General features: G+C 37.0%; 1 protein-coding gene across 1 annotated transcript; it reads left to right on the top strand.

Annotated features, from left to right (window-relative positions):
• Positions 1-3,120: 3,120 nt before the first annotated feature.
• On the top strand, positions 3,121-16,455 carry sbr (nuclear RNA export factor small bristles). Its single transcript, XM_028306598.1, has 11 exons — positions 3,121-3,271; positions 3,417-3,493; positions 3,769-4,377; positions 4,519-4,709; positions 4,809-4,918; positions 6,865-6,901; positions 8,024-8,271; positions 8,775-8,943; positions 10,197-10,361; positions 12,727-12,884; positions 14,773-16,455. The coding sequence occupies exons 2-11, from the start codon at positions 3,442-3,444 to the stop codon at positions 14,870-14,872; spliced, it is 1,839 nt and encodes a 612-aa protein (XP_028162399.1). The 5' UTR covers positions 3,121-3,271; positions 3,417-3,441; the 3' UTR covers positions 14,873-16,455.
• The last annotated feature ends 3,171 nt before the right edge of the window (positions 16,456-19,626 follow it).

Genomic DNA, 19,626 nt, shown 5'->3' with positions numbered 1-19,626 from the left:
CACCTCTAAGCAAGGGTGTATGAAACTGGTTATGTATGGAAGTTCAGTGAAACATTATAATAGGTACAATTTAAAAAAAGACATTTAAGTATTTGCTCAAAAATAAGTGCGTACCTAGTACATGACTAGCAAATGGAGATCCATTGTTTTTGTCTATGTGAACAAGGACATAGTAGACACGTTAAAAATAATAAAGAAAAATTACTTTGAAACAACTATTTTGCAGAACGCTGGTTTTCATCTATGTTCATAGCTATATTGTGTGTACGTTTTTTTTTAACAGGCCGTCACATTCACAACATTGTTGGGTAATTGTTTTTGACTCCGTCTTGAAATAGAGGTAGGTTGGACCTTTATTTTCCGTGAACGTCTGAAATCAGCACGGGTTTGTTTTAAATCGAATCGAATTAAAATCGTGTTATCTTAAAATGCACACGCTTTTGTAAAACCTATGTTAGCTTTGCTAGATCGCAAAAATCGCGTTCAGTTGACGCCAATTAAGCACTGGTTTGGCAAGTTGGATAGTAATACAAAGCCGTGCTGATTTTCGTCGCCAATTAAACACGGAAAGGGAAATACACAAGAGTTGCAGTGGTGTGAATGAGAGGTGGGACGTGCGTGAGAACTGAGAATAGTCCCGTTACGTTTATTCTATACTAATAGGTATTATAAATGCAAAAGTCTCTGTCTGTCTTGCTTTCACGCCTGAACCACTAAACCGATTTTGATGGGCATAGAGATAGTTTGAGTTTGAGGATAGTTTTTATCCCAGTTTTTGAAACAGGGACGCGCGCGATAATTTTCGGCCGTTTGGTGTAGTGGTTCGAAACGGACTACTATTCTGGAGGTAGCGGGTTCGATTCCCGCACAGTACAAACATTTGTGTGCATGAACATATTTGTTTGTATAATTGTATTGGACTGGGTGTTTTCTATGTATAATAAGTATGTATTTACAAAAAAAAAGTATTTAAGTATGTTTATATCTGTTGTCTAGTACCGGGTCATTCCATCGTTTCGGGTGTTACGTTCGTACACACATATTCAACAATTTCATGTATTTTGAAATAGTATTTTGATAATGTTAGTGCCTTAATCTGTCCGTTTTTAGTTGTTTTATCTAAATAATAAAGTTTGTACAGCTTAGAATGTAGGATAACGAAAATATGAGTCGAAAAGTGTGCGTTTCGGGCGTTACGAGATTTTGCCTCTATGTTCTGACTGTTGCTGCATTTACTCGAAATTTAGCGAATTTTCTTAAGGAATCATACCTAAAACTTACAGGACTTCTAGATAAAGTATGAAATTTACAAACCATGTAACATACAATCACTGTTACATAAAACGTTTTACTATTTTTTTATAAATTTTTTCTTTGTTTCGGGTGTTACAATGGTTCTGTTTCGGGTGTTACGAGTACGAAAATCCAACGCGTTTTATCGATAAAATCGGTGTTTTATTAGTCTCTAGGTACTACAAAATAAGGAGTACAACAAATAAACACAAATAGAGCGAATTCTGGTTTGAAATTACGAAGCAGCTTTTTTTAAAAAATATACAAAGTTCGAGTTTAATTTTTCCTCAGCATACAGCTTTTTCTATTGTTTTTGGCTTGAAATAGCATTACTTTAATTTCTAATTACGATATTAATTGGAAATGTCGAACATCGAGGCTTTTTAACAATACCTTAATTTTAGTGTTAAGTCGACATTTCAAAAAAGTCTTAAATAGAGAAATATGACTCCTTTTCCGATGCCAGCGCTAGTGGGAGGTCGAAGGAGCCTCACAGTAATACTTTTTGACTTCTCCAAGCAATATATACGCATTATCGACATATAAATAAAAATGTAATACCCGAAACGTTTCGGGTGTTACAGTTTTTAATCAAGAAAAAAACATACTAAATTAGTATCATGCTCAGATATTAGTTAGTATTTGAAATCATTACTACCATGACCTTACTTTTACCAAATTTTGTTACCCTAATCCATGTGTAAGGTACAATAATAAAACAAATACCTGTTTTTTTGTTTCGGGTGTTACATCGCCGAAGTATCAAGAAAACACACTTAAAACTTGATGATTATCAATTTTTTTGGGACTATGACGCTATCCAACAATACTATGATAAATACCCTCAAATCATAATAGTGGCAAAACGGTTCACAGATTGATAGTTTTTTTTTAAGCCGTATTACCAATGTTGTGTTCCGGCAGTTAGAGGTAAGATAGTCAGTTCCTCCGTGGTTGAGGATTCCGGGTGAAGCTCGCTTCCACCTTCGGCCTGATCGTCACTTACCATCAGGTGAGATACAGGCCAAGAGCTTCCTCGTTGTGTATAAAAAAAAAAAAATAATAATAATAATAATAAGAGAGAAAATGATCATTCAAACAGTTGACTTAAGTATAGACTTTGAAGACTTATAACTTAAAAATTAATTATTTCTTCCAGATTTTTTTTGTTGCACATTATAATTTGGAATGTTTACTTTTAAAATTCATCAGATTTAATGCGAAAAGAACATATTTAGTTTTTCACCCTCATTTTGTCATGGAATGACCCTACCCATAGTACAAGCTTTGCTTAGCTTGGGACTAGAAGCGCAGTGTAAAAATGTGTCTAAGAATATTTATTTATTTATTTGTCTGTCTTGCTTTCACGCCTGAACCACTAAACCAATTTTGATGAAATTTGGCATAGATATAGTTTGAGTTTGAGGATAGTTTTTATCCCGGTTTTTGAAACAGGGACTCGCGCGATAATTTTTTTCTGTGACAGACAAAATTCCACGCGGGCGAAGCCGCTGGCAGAAAGCTAGTATTTTCCATATAAATAAAAAAATACTGATTTTGACTTTGATTTATCTCAATCAAATTAATATTTTGGAAACATCACTGTAGGCTAATAGAATTAAACACAAAAATGAATTAAATCAGAAATAGTTCCTACAGAAGATTTTACTGCTTAAGGCTATGGTCAGCATAAAAATTCCTAAACAATATTTATGAATAAATAAATAAATTAATAAGTTTACAGAACTGCAGCACCCTCTTTCATCCACGAAAGGTATTAATTTTAGTAGATTATTATTTCTACATCTGGCAACATATTTGTGTCTATGGTCAACAAACAAAATGTGGTATTTTTCGTGACGTTTTACGTGTGAATTTTGTAAAACCAAAAAAGTTAAATGCTGCAAGTTATTTATCAAAAGAATTGAGCTTGTGCAGACGTATATAACAAATATTCATCAAAACCAAAACTTTTGAGGTAATTGATAACTAAATGTGTGCTAAATCGGATAACCCTTCAAGCCAGTGACGCACGTCTGTGTGGTGTGGAGTGCGAGCAATGTTCATTTTCCTCCTTTGTAACCTTGATTACTTATTGTGAATTATTGGTGCTTTGGTTCTAGTATATCGCATTTTACCTGAAGAAATATGCCTAAACGTGGAGGAGGAAGGCCTAGGAACTGGAAGGATGAACACTTTGGTGAGTTTATTACTTCATTAATGCCATGCATGGTATTTTTGTTATGTATGTCGTGTCACTTGTTGTAACACAATAAAATAATTATCTAATTTTATTGTGCAAGATGAGATATGATGTTGTAATTCGTGCTCTTGGTATGGTTTGTGAATCTTTCTAGTCCATGAATAATTAGTTTCTCCTCAAAATACATGTGAAGCATTTTCATGTCTTGATAAATGTTCAGTATATTTGAGTGAAAGTATGTAAATGTTTCAAATTAGCCTTTTTATGTACAGAACATGATGATAGAATACAAACAAGCAATACAAGGAGAGTCAGCTTCAAGCCTGGTACGAACAAAGGAAAGCAGAAGTTTCGTAACTGGAATGATGCAAAACTAAATCTCTTGGACGATGACATTGATATGGGAGCAAATTCAGGGCAAGGTCCTAACAACAGGAAGAGTCATTATAGAGGTCGGGGAGGTCGTGGAGCCAACTCGCCAATACCAAGAGGAGGCGGTGTACCCAAGAAAAGGTTTATTGTTGGCCTGTTACCTTGGTATCAGATCATCATCCCCTATGGAGCCAAGCATGACAAAGATGTCATACTGAAGACTTTATTGAGTTTCATCTCTCCGGAAATATTTATTCCACATTACTACAAAATCAACGGAAATGCGGCTGTGTTTTATGTGGACGATGTTAAGATTGCTGAGAAGCTGTTCAACGCAGACCGAAAGATCACTATGCCCGATGGGTTCAAACTGGTGGTAATTGTAAGGAATGCAGTTCCGAATGTGTCCATTGACGATGACATGAAAGAGAAGATGAAACTCACGATGGCCAAGAGATATAATCCTGCTACAAAGGCCTTGGACTTAACGAAATTTCATGCTGACCCTGGTAAGAATTATTTTTTTATTCAATGATTCTCTTATTAGCATTTTCTGTGATACATAGGTTTCTTCTAGTTCACAATTTCTCTATTTATGAAGGAGTTGCTGCAACTTTATTAATTTGCAATCAATAAATTTTTTATTGCAGACTTGTCGGACATATTCTGTGCCCTCTCCCGCCCAATGATAATGCTGGCTGCAATAGACATTATCGCTGAGAACATTCCCGATCTTGAAGCGTTGAATCTGAATGACAACAAGCTGCATGGAATTGAACATCTCAAGATTCTATCAAGTAAATTCAAGAGCTTGAAGATTTTATACATGGGAGACAACAGGGTAAGTATTAGTGAACAGTTTTTTGTATAATAAATAGTTCAACGATTAAAATACCACTACAGAATTAATTTTCTATCACGAGCCTTTCTAATATTTTAGATACCATTTCTGGGGTCACTGGATGCCCTGAAAGCGTTGCCTCTGGTCGAGCTGTACCTGAAAGGGAATCCCTTGGTGAACAGGTTTAATGATCACGAAATTTATGTCAGGTAATAAACATCTTGTGAACCGTGATGGAAGCGCTTTAGCAAAGGCATGAGAGAAGAAAATGGCCTGTTTTACTGGTCTCGGAACTCTAGATACTAAAGAACAAGAAAGAAAAGCTAAATTCAAGTGCTACACTAACTATTTTGTCTTTATTTTTATGGTAAGTCAGTTCCGTTTGAGAAAGTGAGACAGGCCTTGCATGACATGGTATGGCTGGGAAGCAGACAATTAGTCAGCACACATTTGGGGGCATATTTAATCAAACAACAATATTTGGGCATTTTATTGTCAATATTTTTAATCGAACAATAATATTGGGACTACAACAATATATTGGGGCTTTATATTTATCAAAGTAATCAATATTATGTAATATGTACCTAACTCAATTGAATTTTGTGTGTGAAGATGAATGTACGATATTTTAAAAATTGAGAATGCACTGTATTTCCTGTTATCACATGTGATTGTTATTATGTTCATAGAAAAATTGGAGCAAAGGAATGAGTTTTTGTATGTTTTTTAAACTTATTTAAAACCTTTTTTTATAACATAATAAAAATATTTTTAATGTATTGATAGGCTCGCTAACAATTCCACCAATGAAGCAAGCCTGCCTATCTACTTCATGTCTTATCAATTTTACCGTAACTTAACGTAAAATATTTGCTCCTATTTTTCTATGTTTATTGTTGTTATTTTCAGAAACCACTATCTTCTACCTATTGGGTTACCCACTAGGCTAGGAGTGGGTGGGTGCCAACTTTACATCTGCGATATCCCATTTGCATTTACAATCACAGGACTCAGTATCCTGTGTGCCATTTGTTTGTCACAGATTACGAATTATATTTTTTTTTGACGTAGAGTAATTCATTGTCAGAAATAGGTCAAATAGAACTTAACTAATTTTGTTTAAATTCCATTTATTGCTATTCCACATGATAAAGGACAGTATGGATCCTGTTGGTTTATTATTGTTTAATAAGATTTTTTTTTGTAAAATTCAACATAGTAGTTATACTTGATTTTTCTAATAATTTAATTTAATATTAGTAATCTGTGACATAAATACAAGTATGTACAAATGTGTTGTCGAATTAGTAATGAACACATCTACATAATTTTATGTTTAGTATGAGTCATAATAATATTATAACTTCCTAAGATCCTCAACTTGGAATTGTGTGGATGTGTTTTTTATGTTTTTGTTTTATTCACATTATTTATTTGTATTTTCTGTATAAATATGTGTATGTGTTAGCATATTTTCCATATTTGTTTTAAAATTGAATGTATTTAATTTAATTGCACTTGGAAGAACTAAAATGAAAATATTCTGTGGTTCTGTAGTGAGAATCGATTAAAATGTAAAACATTGTTTACATTATGAACGTTTTCATGTTTTTTTTAAATTGATAAATAAATTTAAAGACTAATTCAGTTTATATTCAACAATATTCAATTAAATTCAGTGACAATACTTAAATGTTTTTTAATTAATTTCTTACAAGATAATCTGCCTAGTCTAGTCATAATGTGAATGCTGTCTTACATTTCTTGCCTAGAAAGAATTAAATTTTATAAAAGACAAAACATAATAGAAACATTTTTTCTTGTTACTTTTAGAACTACACAATTATTTTCACATTTAGTTTTCCAAGTGCCTTTCATATGGACATTGAAGTACCTACTAATATCTCCTATGTAACACAAAATGTTTTAACTTTCTATTTTTTTTTTGTATTATTATGAAAAAAGCAACAGCCCATGGTAAAAGATCCAAAGAACGATGCACTCATAACTCAAAACAGATTTGTTGAAACATTTTGTGTAAGATAAATGGGTTTGGTACTTCAACGTCAATATTTCGTGCTGAAACTAACGTGTCCATGTGAGTTTCAGAGGTACATTTGCATTCTGTTGCCATGTTGTTTGTTGTCTCCAGCGATGTGCGGAAGAAGTTCCCCAAGCTGACCAGACTGGTGAGTACCTGTTGAAAATAAATTAATGTGTATGTCTCATCAGACTATAATTTGTTGTTATTGAAAACTGACACTAATTACAACTACATAGTTGACACAGTAGCTTCATATCACCTGTCTTTGTCTCATATCAAACTATGTACCTACTGCAAAGGATTTTATAATATCTAGAGTTCTATTAAATTTTTATATTAAAATTGCATTACATTTACATCTTTTAGCTTATCTTATCGAATTTTCTGGTACTAGCGACTAGCTAATAATCTAGTCACTAGGGTCTGAAAACGATAAAATTATCACATAAGTAGGTACAGAACAAACTTGGCCTTCATTGGTTAGGTTTTGGCGGTCAAGCTGTAAATCCTGGCTACACAGGAGTTGCAGCGGTGGGAACGAGAGGTGTAGATATGTCCCGTCCCGTGCCTCCTATTCATAATTTTCCACGGGCTACCTAAGTAAACTACGACAAACTTTACTTCGACACTACACTACTCTGACAAAGGATATTCGCCTTTGTCTAAGTAGTATAGTGTCGAAGTAAAGTCATTTCAATATTCAGTAGTGTCGGAGTAACGTAATGTCGAAGTAACGTTTGTCGGAGTTCAGTTTTTGAGCCTTTCTACGGGCTACCTAAGTAAACTCCGATAAACTTTACTTCGACATTACGTTACTCCGACATTACGTTACTCCGACATTTCTGAATATCGACATGACTTTACTTCGACACTACACTACTCTGACAAAGGATATTCGCCTTTGTCTAAGTAGTGTAGTGTCAAAGTAAAGTCATGTCAATATTCAGTAGTGTCGGAGTAACGTAATGTCGAAGTAACGTTTGTCGGAGTTCAGTTTTTGAGCCTTTCTACGGGCTACCTAAGTAAACTCCGACAAACAACGTTACTTTGACATTACGTTACTCCGACATTTCTGAATATCGACATGACTTTACTTCGACACTACACTACTCCGACAAAGGATATTCGCCTTTGTCTAAGTAGTGTAGTGTCGAAGTAAAGTCATGTCGATATTCAGTAGTGTCGGAGTAACGTAATGTCGAAGTAACGTTTGTCGGAGTTCAGTTTTTGAGCCTTTACCACGACATAATACCCATTCTTCCCACAGGACGGAGCGGACCTGCCCCCATCGATTGGATTCGACGTGGCCGATGACGTCAACCTGCCCCCTCGCCAGCAATCATTCTTAGTGAACCCATCAGGCCAAGACCTGGTCAGAGAGTTCCTCACGCAATACTACGCGATATATGACTCCGAGTCGCGGCAAGCGCTTTTGGAAGCTTACCATGAGCATGCGATAATGTCCTTGACTTGTAGTTACTTGAGCAATGATAACAGGAACTCTAATATCACCAGGTTAGTGTGGCTTGATTTACATTGTCTATAGTATAGTAGGTTCAGTTTTCTTTATTGTTGGACTGATTTTAAAAGTAAAAGTTTAGCCTTTTTCCCGTTGCGGATTTTGGCACGCATATTATGCGTAATAGGAAGAAAAGACATTTAGCAAGTGCATTTAACACGACTAAAGTCAAAGTATTTTTTTTTTATTTGTTAGACTATTTTTAAATAGTACTTACTAATCGTCAAATATTTTGCTCTTAAGGAGTCTATACATGTCTCATAATCTTTATACCCTACCAGTAGTACCTAAAGTCTTTGACCTATGTGTGTTGCCAGTGATGATGTACAGAACGGAGACATTGTCATGCTCTATTACTATGGGACCCATAAGAAGGCTCAAAGTCACTGATGATGCCCGGAGTTTCCCTACGTGATCGAATCAGAAAGTAGATCCTTAGGAGAAATGGTTTCTTTTATTAGAAATACTCATTCTAATTTAACATAATAATTTGTTCCAGACTGAATTCCTACCTACCAAACAGTCGCAACATCATCCGGATGACGGAGCGCGAGTACCGGCGGCGCTACCTCAAAACCGGACGGCTACAAGTTGTTACATTATTATCGGAGTTCCCCAAGACCACCCATGACCTCATGGGATTCGCTGTTGATCTGCTGGTTTATACTGTGAGTTAATAAGGATAAACTTTTAGTTGTATAGGTACTTTATTTTGCATTCAGAATGTATTCTGCTAAAGCCCGGTCTGTTAGAATACGAATGGTCTGTGAGCACGTAGAATTTTGTCCAATGACCCCAAGCTACCCATCCTTATCGCTCGTGCGTAATTATATTGCTGTCGCGACTGTACAACGGGCGCCCGCAGTGAGTGTGCGAGCGCGACAGCAACATAATTACGCGCGAGCGATAAAGATGGGTAGCTTGGGGTCATTGGACAAATTTCTACGTGCTCACAGACCAGACTATATTTCATAGGTATGTTAATTAAAATCCTTATACTCTTACCACTGGACCACGTAGACAGTTATCGAGAGTTCCCACATTATTTATTCGCCTGGTGTGGTCAGCGTACGCCACTCAATGCTGTCCACTGTTGGATTTCCACAACGATCAGTCCTGTGTCCTCCTCCATTTTCCTCTGGTAAATTTCGTAGATGGCGCCATGGTCGCTCTGTAAATGGAAACTAATTTTTAATAGCAAGATGCTCGTTTTCACCATCAATCCCTAACTTTTCAGTGACCTCTATGACAATAAAATTCCTTTTATGTGTTACAATAGGGGGTCACTTAATAATTGGGGATTTATGTTGAAAACGGGCAAGAGTCTTTTAAAACAAAAGACCATGCGACGGTATAAATTCATAGTGTGGATCCCGATTAGCAAAGGTCAGAAATTGTGTACAGTACTTGTTGAATTTCATACTAATACCTACGAACAATTAATCATTATCATCATCTCAGCCATAGAACATCCACTACTGCACATAGGCGCCTCCCACATTTATAAAATGCTTTCTATGTTGCCTGGTTGGTAGCGGCCTATGTCCAGCGCCTTCCTGCTACCTTTATGATGTCGTCAGTCCACCTTGTGGGTGGACGTCCCACGCTGCGTTTTCCGGTACGCGGCCTCCAATCCAAAATGTCCACTGCCCCATCGGCAGTCAGTTCTGAGTTTTGTGCCCTGCCATTGCCACTTCAGCTTGCTAATCCGTCGGGCTATGTCAGCGACTTTTGTTCGTTTACGGATCTCCTCATTTCTGATTCGATCTCGTAAAGAAACACCAAGCATAGCCCTCTCCATAGCACGCTGTGCAACTTTGAGCTTCTGTATAAGGCCTATAGTGATACATATCATACATACGAACTATTTAGTGATATACGAACTATTATGATGATGCTAATCATGATGTTAATTTTCCAGCCGGCGATGATCGTGCTAAGCATGAACGGCGTGTTCAAGGAGACCACCACCAACGGCAACCCGACGCGCTCGTTCCACCGCACCTTTGTCATCGTGCCCAACGCCGCCGGCGGGTTCAGCATCATCAATGATATGCTGTTCATCACCAACACTACTAAAGAACAGGTAATTTGGTTCACGAGGAATGATGAAATACACGAGTACTTGAACATAGAAACCGTGGTTACAGAAATAGAGCGCTATAAGAAACTGCACATCGAACGTCTTACTCATCACCCCAATCCACTCGCCTATGGATTATTGGAGAATGACAACGTGGTTAAAAGGCTAAAAAGAAACCACGTAATTTAAGACGACTGCTTAGGTATAGGTCACCTGCTCTTTAATAATAAAAAGACGCTCAACAAATCTGATTATAGTCTGGCGACAGATTACAGAAATCATCAACACAAATAAAATATATTTTTTTATCCACAACGAGGAAGCTCTTTTCTTGTATCTCACCTTATGGTAAGTAAGTGATGATCAGCCCGAAGGTGGAAGCGAGCTTCACCTGGAATCCTCAACCACAGAGGAACTGGCTATTTTACCTCGTAACTGCCGGTACACAACAATGCTGTTAACATTGTTGTTATGGCGACAGACTTAGGTAAGATGCTTATTTAATCAAAATTCTGTCGAACGAAAAGATATTTAAAACGACACAAATAAGGAAAAATATAATAATCTAATACATGTAGAATAGGTACAGGAAAAAAGAATACTGGAGGCGATACGTGGCGCCAAACCGACATTATTTTTTTAATGGCAATGATTTAGGTTTTGGAAATCGCCATTTCGCTCATGTCTCGTGAGCAGTTTTTACAATTACAGGATGTTGACCAAAATAAAGTTTAAATTAGTGACGTCATGATCCGGTTTTCAATACAAAATCTAAGGGAGAGTCGTGTTTTGACTGTTCCTTATTGGCTCTGTGCACGATTACAGCGCCAACTAGCGTCCACAACTTGGTGGGCTCTGTCACATTGACATTTAGGTCGTATATTTGTGAAAAAATATCGAAATGAAAAAATAACAAATATTTTCGACTAATAAATTGTTGTGATACCACGATTTGGGTGGAAAAAAGGTTTTGAAATCATTTTGGTCATTCAAATCAAATGAGGTAAGTCCAAAAAGTGTGTTTAATTTTGATTGTGTCAGGGTTTGTTTACTATAATTATAGTTGAAGTTTTACAGTAAAACAAAAAGAAAAAGCTACTTTAACGGTTTCATTATATAACAGTAAATATATTTAAATGTTCCTGTATCGCTAGTAATAAATTAAATATCGTTTTCAGATCGAAATGAGTATTGTTTTGAAGACCTGATTTGTGAGTGTTACAATATCAAATTCCAACCACAAACCGTATTTAAAGGAAAGTTGTTGGTATTGGCTGGACAAGTCCGAGATATAGAAGAATTGAGAACAAAACAAGGGCAGAGTTCAATAATTCACGCTCTCATCATAAGGCAAACATCTGTGCACAACAACTACTGTGACTCATTTTTGTACTACCACGTTGTATAGTCTAGTTATTTCCAAATTGTAAACGGCTATTAAACCAGCCCTATCGAAATACAGTCCACTCTTTTATTTAAGTTCCCAGTAGGACCCTTTTCATGCGATTAATTAATGATATCATAATGTATTATGTAGAATCGCTTTGCCATTGACAGATACATCTGATGACAGAGCTTACATTATTTCTACTTTTGACCACCATGAGCGCTGCGATAGATTATGTTACCCCCACCTAGTACTTCGCACCCAGCGAATACGTGTGTCTGTCATTTGACTAGTGGTATTATATCAACTATCTTCTTCAGCATCATATCATTCAGGTATTAACTATTCAACCTTAAGGTAGCAGGGAAGCGCTGGACGCAGGCCGTTACCAATAGTTCAACATGGAAAACATTAGGGGACGCCTATGTTCAGCAGTGGACGTCCTGTGGCTGAAATGATGATGATGAGATGATGAGGCTGATAATAGTGACTAAGTTTCTTGCGCTGCTAATTCTCAGCACTGGCCCATTTTCTAGGTATAATAAAATAAGTATGTATTTACAAAAAAAAAGTATTTAAGTATGTTTATATCCGTTGTCTAGTACCCATAGTACAAGCTTTGCTTAGTTTGGGACTAGAAGCGCAGTGTAAAATGTCTAAAGATATTTATTATTATTATTATTTATTGTCTCGAAGCAGTGGTAGAGTTAATACCGGGACGTGTAAAAGTGCTTTTTAAAAGCCTGTTTGCAAAAATAAATGAGTTTTATGAGATTTTTTTATGATGTAATGTGGGCAAGCCTCCCACTAGGTGGACCGACGATTTGGTGAAGGTCGCGGGAGGTACCTGGATGCAAGCGGCGCAGGACCGGTCTTTGTGGAAATCCTTGGGGGAGGCCTTTGTCCAGCAGTGGACGTCTTTCGGCTGAAACGAACGAACGAACGAATGTGGGCAAATCGCTAACTGACCTTTCTTCACAGGAGGAGAAAGCCTTCGCAACGGGTGCTCCCGAGACGCCCGCACCGGCGCCGGCGGCGATGGCTGTTCCCATGGCGGCGTCAAGTGCGCCGGACGCCCAGAAAGCCATGCTCGCCATGCTCAGCCAGCAGACTGGAATGAACGATCATTGGAGCGTCAAGTAAGTGTCTACATTGTTTCAGTACTACACTCAACATCAAATAAACCGCACCTTCCGCGACGCGAACTTTAAAGATTTTCTTCTGACACAATCATGGTGCCCCAACCATATTGGTGTTATTTGAAAGCCCAGAAATATCCTTAAAGAAAAACACCTTTAATTTCTTAATAAATGATTAACATATACCATAAATGTGACTTGAAAAAAGACCTCACTTCTGGGATCAATTAGACCAATTTTTATGGTTATAAAACCAAATAATGATCTCACGTGTCCTCTTTAACAGATGGATAGCGATTAATTGCAACTTAACAGTTTTATAACCATAAAAGTTGGCTCAAGCGTAACTACCTATTTTTTGATTAAGTGACTCTGGATCCTTCTAAGGACACATTTTTGGGGTGAAAGCCTTTCCTTTAATGAAATTAAGTTTAGAACTAGGCATTTAAATGGTGCCAATATTGGTGGGATGTGGGGATGCATATGTTTGAAAGTGCTTGTCGCGGGAGGTGCGGTTTATTTGATGCCGAGTGTATATTGGTTAGGAAGGTTGCAAGTCGAACCTTAATTTCGAACTCCTGCTATGTTCTTCTGATTAATTTCGTTGCGGGTCCAATGACAGTTTAACTTTCCCCCGGGACAAACATGACCTTCATTGGTTGGGTTTTTATGGCGGTCAAGCTGTAGATCCTGGCTACACAGGAGTTGCAGTGGTGGGAACGAGAGGTGGGAATAGTTCCGTTGTACTATATTGGTTAAGAATGGACTATAGTCTGCGCCGGCGCCGGTGGCTGCAATGGCCACGCCTATAGGTGCTACAGGAGTGGTCAACGCCCAGAAAGCCATGCTCGCTAATCAATGCTCAGCCAGCAGACTGGATTGGAGCATTGGAGCGTCAAGTGAGTGTTTATACTTTGTCTATATACTTGTATCTTGGTTGAGAACTTGGATTCTGGCGGCGATGGTCATGCCAAAAGGTGCTGCACGCCCAGAAAGCCATGCTCGCCATGCTGAGCCAGCAGACAGGAATGAACGAGCATTTGAGCGTCAAGTAAGTGTTTATACTTGTACCTCTCAGCTGTGGCAGATTTTTTCCATACCGGTTTTTTACCAACTAGTCGTTTCTGAGTTTGTTCCGGCGTTTCTTCTCACTTGCCATATGTTGTCACGAAGCGCTGGTAGGGCCCAAAAGATAAGGAGACATGTAAAGTGCCCCATAAGGGCTTAGGCAAGGACTTTTATTTTTATTTACTGTATTTTGACTTTCATAAGTGCCACTAGTTTCATAATTAAATAAAATATTTTTGATTGATTTTTTTATCGGGAGAAAGCCATCCTATAGATCGTGTTATCGACTACGACGCGCCCCACCAGTTTTTGGTCGACAAAAGCGCGGGGTGCAGGGAGTTTGATCCGAGCAATCCAAACGTCATTATTATTATGATAATACCGATAACACTCAAACATTAGCGGAAGAATGGTGGGGCGCGTCTTCGTAGATGAAATGATCTATACCGGGTTTCATATAAGGATATTGGACAAGACAAGATAAAACTTAAAGGTTCTATCTAGCTATGCACCGTATATTTTTTACTACACTGGTTAAGTTCTTTCCATATTTTTTTCCTTTCTTTTCCAATATAAGGGTCATAATCCCAGTCAGTTAATCTTATAGATATTCAAGCGTCTTTTGAACTTCGAAACATATTTTAATGGTGTTTCCTAGATATTATCCTACATGAAGCGTGGAGATTATGGCAAAACCCTTCACTGGAGTGTAGGAGGCTTATAGTTCAGCAGTGAAACTGTAAAAGGCTTTTGATGATGATTGGCAAGCTTGCCCAAAACCTTAAACCAACATGAGTATAACATTTCATATCTCTTTCAGCTGCCTTCAAGAGACCGGTTGGGATCTACAAAGAGCACTATTCATCTTCAACCAACTGAACTCAGAAGGCAAAATACCTCCAGATGCCTTCGTGAAGTGAATGTCTTTCGGAGAATCCGGGCTGGCCTCTGTACATATTAATTAAGAAGATATACTTGTGAGAAGACAACGCGGTTTGTGTCCAGACTTTGCATTGATTTAAGAATACATTTGTGTTGGTTGTTGTATTTTATCTCTTATTGTGAGACTGTTACTAGTTCCCATTGTATCTAATCAAATATTTGAGGATTTCCTCTTGAGAATTTTCTTAAAATAATCCATTGGGATTGGCTTCTGTAATTGATTGGTTGTTCCTAATAAAATGATTGTAAGGGCCTTTTTCCTATGATGCCGATTTCGGCACTGTCTCTCTAATCTGTGGTGTGCGTATCACGCTGCTAGTTACGTTTTTGTAGCGCGCGTAAGAGGAAAAACATGTATGAAATAATAAAACGTAAAATCTGCATCGCAGGAAAAAGTCACTTAACTTATTTATTTTGGCATAGTAAAGTTTATTTCCAAGATTACATAATATTATGTAAAGAATTTTTGATTTTCATATACAATGTTAAAATTCTGTATAAAATAATTCGTTAAGAAGTATCTGCAGATGTTTGTTTATAAATAACATACGACTAATATTTAAATTGTAAGGTTTCAACTAATACGCATTTCTGTAATTTCTAAGGTTCATATTCTGACGTTGGTTAAAGCTCAAACAAAGATTCAAATCTATGATTGGTTTCAATATTTTGATCAATCATAGGCATAATAGTGAATAGATTCATATTTGAACGACGTTTCAGAATGTGAACCTTATTGGTACTTATAATTTTTGCATTCAAGATAACTTATTCAATATTTACAGAATTAATATATTCAACCACTTTGTAGAATATATTCAACCACTTTGTAGAATATATTCAACCACTTTGTAGAATATATTCAACCACTTTGTAGAATTTATTCAACCACTTTGTAGTCATGATTAGCTGTGTAACTTGATTGTTAATTTTACGATGTCATAGCGTACTCTGAAACTCAATAATACGCACTTTAAGTTATTTACTTCGAATATTTTGTACATAGATATTTCTAAACGAAAAAGATGCATATTATCAATTTGTTAGTGTTAGGGATTTTGAATGTAATAAAATCTTTGTCGAAATAATGTGAGCCATTTAAGGAAATAGGATAATTTTGAATGCTACTCGAATAGCATATTTTGATTGTAGTCTAAGTTTTCTGTTTATTGAGAAGATTTATTTAGTTTACAATATACTTAAAAAAAAAAAAGAAAATGCTCTAAAAAGAATACAACCAAATGAAAAGAAAAAAAATGTACATATAAAAGTAAGAAGAATGAGCAATTTGGATTATACACTGGATTTTGTAAATATTTTTCTCGCAAAGGGTGTTAGAGACTAGTTGTCGGGTGCACGGCTATGTATCCATTGGGTAGCGAGTTTCTCGGTTCAGATTGGCAATGAGGGTTCCATAAGGGCCTGAGTGCCGTTCCATGGTCGTTAGCGGTCATTGTGTGGACCGTGCCGCGACGGAACCCCTGAGGAAGACCCCTGTGGGCTAGTCGCGTGGATTGTTGGAGGACCATGGACGTATTTTGACGGGAACTCCGCTGATTTTTCTATAAGGAGAAAGGTCGGTCCTGACTTCGGTCTCTGGGGGGGCTTAGGGCACATTGAAGTAAGAATTAAGACTGTATAAATTAGATAAAATAAATGTTAAATGTTAATTCAAACATGTTTTTTATTTATTATTTTTATTGGAGCGATTACTTTGATAAACGCTATCTTTGGTGACGCCAGTGGTGTCAAACATTGTGGCAAAATAAACTGTCTGACTGGTTTTAAAAGAATGTCCTATAATTTAGTGTTATATTTTACGAATACCTACCTACATCATACAAATGATCTTTCTCTAATTTATTTATTTTTACATTATTCTTAATTTTGTCAAAAACTTAGGCTATTCAATTTGGATTTGTCTCGTGCATGATCGTTTAATAATAATTCATCTTGATTTATCGCTCCCTCTTTCTATTATTATTCTGTGCTCAAACTGTCACCTTGGAATGAGTGAAAAAGACGAATAGAGGAAATGGTTTCGGTAAACCCCCATGGTTCCTAGAACAACAACATCCCCTCATATTTGTGACTGTAAACTTTCCTCATAAAATGTACACATAGGAAAGTAAATGCAGCTTGGAAAACAAAGATAATATCGTCTGAGATACAACACGTGTGCATTGTTAATTTCCTGTGATAAGTTTGTCTATTTGTCCTTATGATATAATGTTATCATTAGATAGTGCTCGTAAACAAGATCTTTTTCTTAGTCCCAACTTATTTTATTTCCTGATCGACGTCCCAATAATTTCTACTGGCATTCTTTCATTGGTTGTCTGCAAGTAAAAAGACTCATTTCAACCATTGAAGAATAAAGTTCTTAATTGGAACACTGTCTTAGGTAAAGTAGAATTTGATAGCACTGTTTACCGGCCAATCACGAGATGAACTGTTTACTCTCCCTGATAACAAGAGCCTATAAGGCTGCTCTTATCAGCAACACAGACGTCACTGTAATAAATCTTCGACGGTTTTTACGGCGTTGAGTTTAGATTGAGGTTGTGCTAGATTTTGAGGAAATGTAATTTTAGCACGGAATTGCTGTGATAGCCTAATTAGCGAGGAAACAATTTCAGTTTCATCGCTTTCTGAAAATCTGTCCTTCAACTTGTAAGAAGCGCATACAGACAAATTACTTACCGAGATAGATCGAGCGTCTTACGATTATTTTTAATTTTTCCGTGAGATGGAAAAGGATTTAAGGATAACGCTACTTTAGCCTCGAGTTCAGCTCAGTTTCAGCAGTTTGCACCGGCGTATTTTTGTTTCATAAAGACTTTAAATACTGTAAACCACAGATATGGACTGTAAACCCTTGAAAAGGAGGCTGACAATAATGAATCGAGTTTCTTGCGCTGCTTCTTCTCAGCACTGGCCCATTTAGTATTGTCCCGAAGCAGTGGTAGGATTAATACTGGAACGTGTAAATGTGCTTTTTAAAAGCCTATTTGCAAAAATAAATGAGTTTGAGTTTTTTACTAGACGACTAAGATCCAAAAGAAGAAAAAAATATTTAGGTATGGACCATGCCCTCAATTCACACCAACATGCAAATATAAAATCATTAGTTGGAAGCTACCGAAAATAACTTACTTATATTTTAATTACATAGCAGTTTTTTGTGTTTAGTAGCCGCTAATCAACCTTAATGACTCGACTAACCCGGATTTTTATTTGATCGCGGTAATTATACAAGTGCCGACATGGTGTCATCATGGGAAATAACTAGGTCTTTGTAAGGTATACGCACTGATTCAGTTGTAAACAAGATAACTATTGTTTGGCGTCACTTCATTACGGGCTTGGGTGGAATTTTATCTGTCTAGTACCTACTCAGTCTACAATTTTTACAAACTGATACCTACATATGGTGACAGAGATTATAATATGGCCAAATACTCAAGTCAGTTTTTCCATGAATAATACTTAATACGATACAGAAAGGTCGCGGGAAGAACCTGGATGCGGGCAGCGAGCGCAGGACCGTTCATTGTGGGGGAGGCCTTTGTCCAGCAGTGGACGTCATTTGGCTGAAACGAACGAACAGAAAAATCTGTCTTTGAAGTCCTTTAGTTTTTAATTATCAATTAAGTAGGACCATTTACCTACCTACCTATCTTACATTTCGCAAATAATTTGATGGAAGCCAAATTTTAATGGGTGAAACACCTAAGATTCTAGCTTTGTTTATTTTCATTAGTTATCCGTTGGATGACTGGCCTTTTCTATACTTAATCCATGATGGGGATTTCCTTCCCCAGTAATCTTAACTCTTCTTTACATTCATACATATAAAGCAGAGTTAAGATTTTAATGAGTTTAATCCTCGTCGCTCCTTGTAATGTTACGTTTGCTTATGACAGTAAAATTTAGCGATTCTTACTCGTGTTTTGGTTCAATTCAAATAGAAAACACTCTACCTAAGTAGTTCTCTCGTTTCTAGATTGCCTAAAAGCCAAGAGATGGTAATTATTTTCTCTACATTTTCTTCTAAATAGCTTCTATTGATAGACAGAAGTTCTCGAGTGGCGACCACGGACTGGAAAACGTAGCGTGGGCAGGCCTCCTACTAGGTGGACCGACGATCTGGTAAAGGTCGCGGGAAGAGCCTGGATGCGGGCAGCGCAGGACCGTTCATTGTGGAAAACCTTGGGGGAGGCCTTTGTCCAGCAGTGGACGTCATTTGGCTGAAACGAACGATAGACAGACAGACATAGGTATTGGTTAAGTCTAAGCCTAAAAAGTTTGGGGCTAGCTAAGTACTAGATGATTGACTTCGTATGGTTGAGGGAAAAAATACGGCTTTTGTTGTCCGTAGGTGTAAAAAACCGTCTAAACTGGCTAAATACTCACTAGTTTTTGCTGCAAGAGTCAAGAAACTGTTCCGGTGGCTGAATGCATCTGTAGTCCGCGCCAATAGAAACTAACAATTTTTGCAACGAATAAATCCAAAATTACTTAGTAACCGAACTGCAAGTAAATGTACCTACTGTGACATCAGTAAACCTTAAAACCTGATTTAGAATGCAAAGTTAAGTAAAATCAAGGATATTGAGATGGTTAAATTTTTTAATAAAGGAAAGTGTAGAGTCCTGTCCTGTCAACTCCTGACACATAACAGTGGACCCTAAGTAGGTGCTTTCTCTTCGAATCAACCTTTGCAAAAGGG

This window comes from Ostrinia furnacalis, unplaced genomic scaffold, assembly GCF_004193835.3.
Source record: "Ostrinia furnacalis isolate ACB-3 unplaced genomic scaffold, ASM419383v2 OfSCF2039, whole genome shotgun sequence".
NCBI lineage: Eukaryota > Metazoa > Arthropoda > Insecta > Lepidoptera > Crambidae > Ostrinia > Ostrinia furnacalis.
The sequence above is the reverse complement of the archived record's forward strand: the minus strand, read 5'-3'. Positions and strand labels throughout refer to the sequence as shown.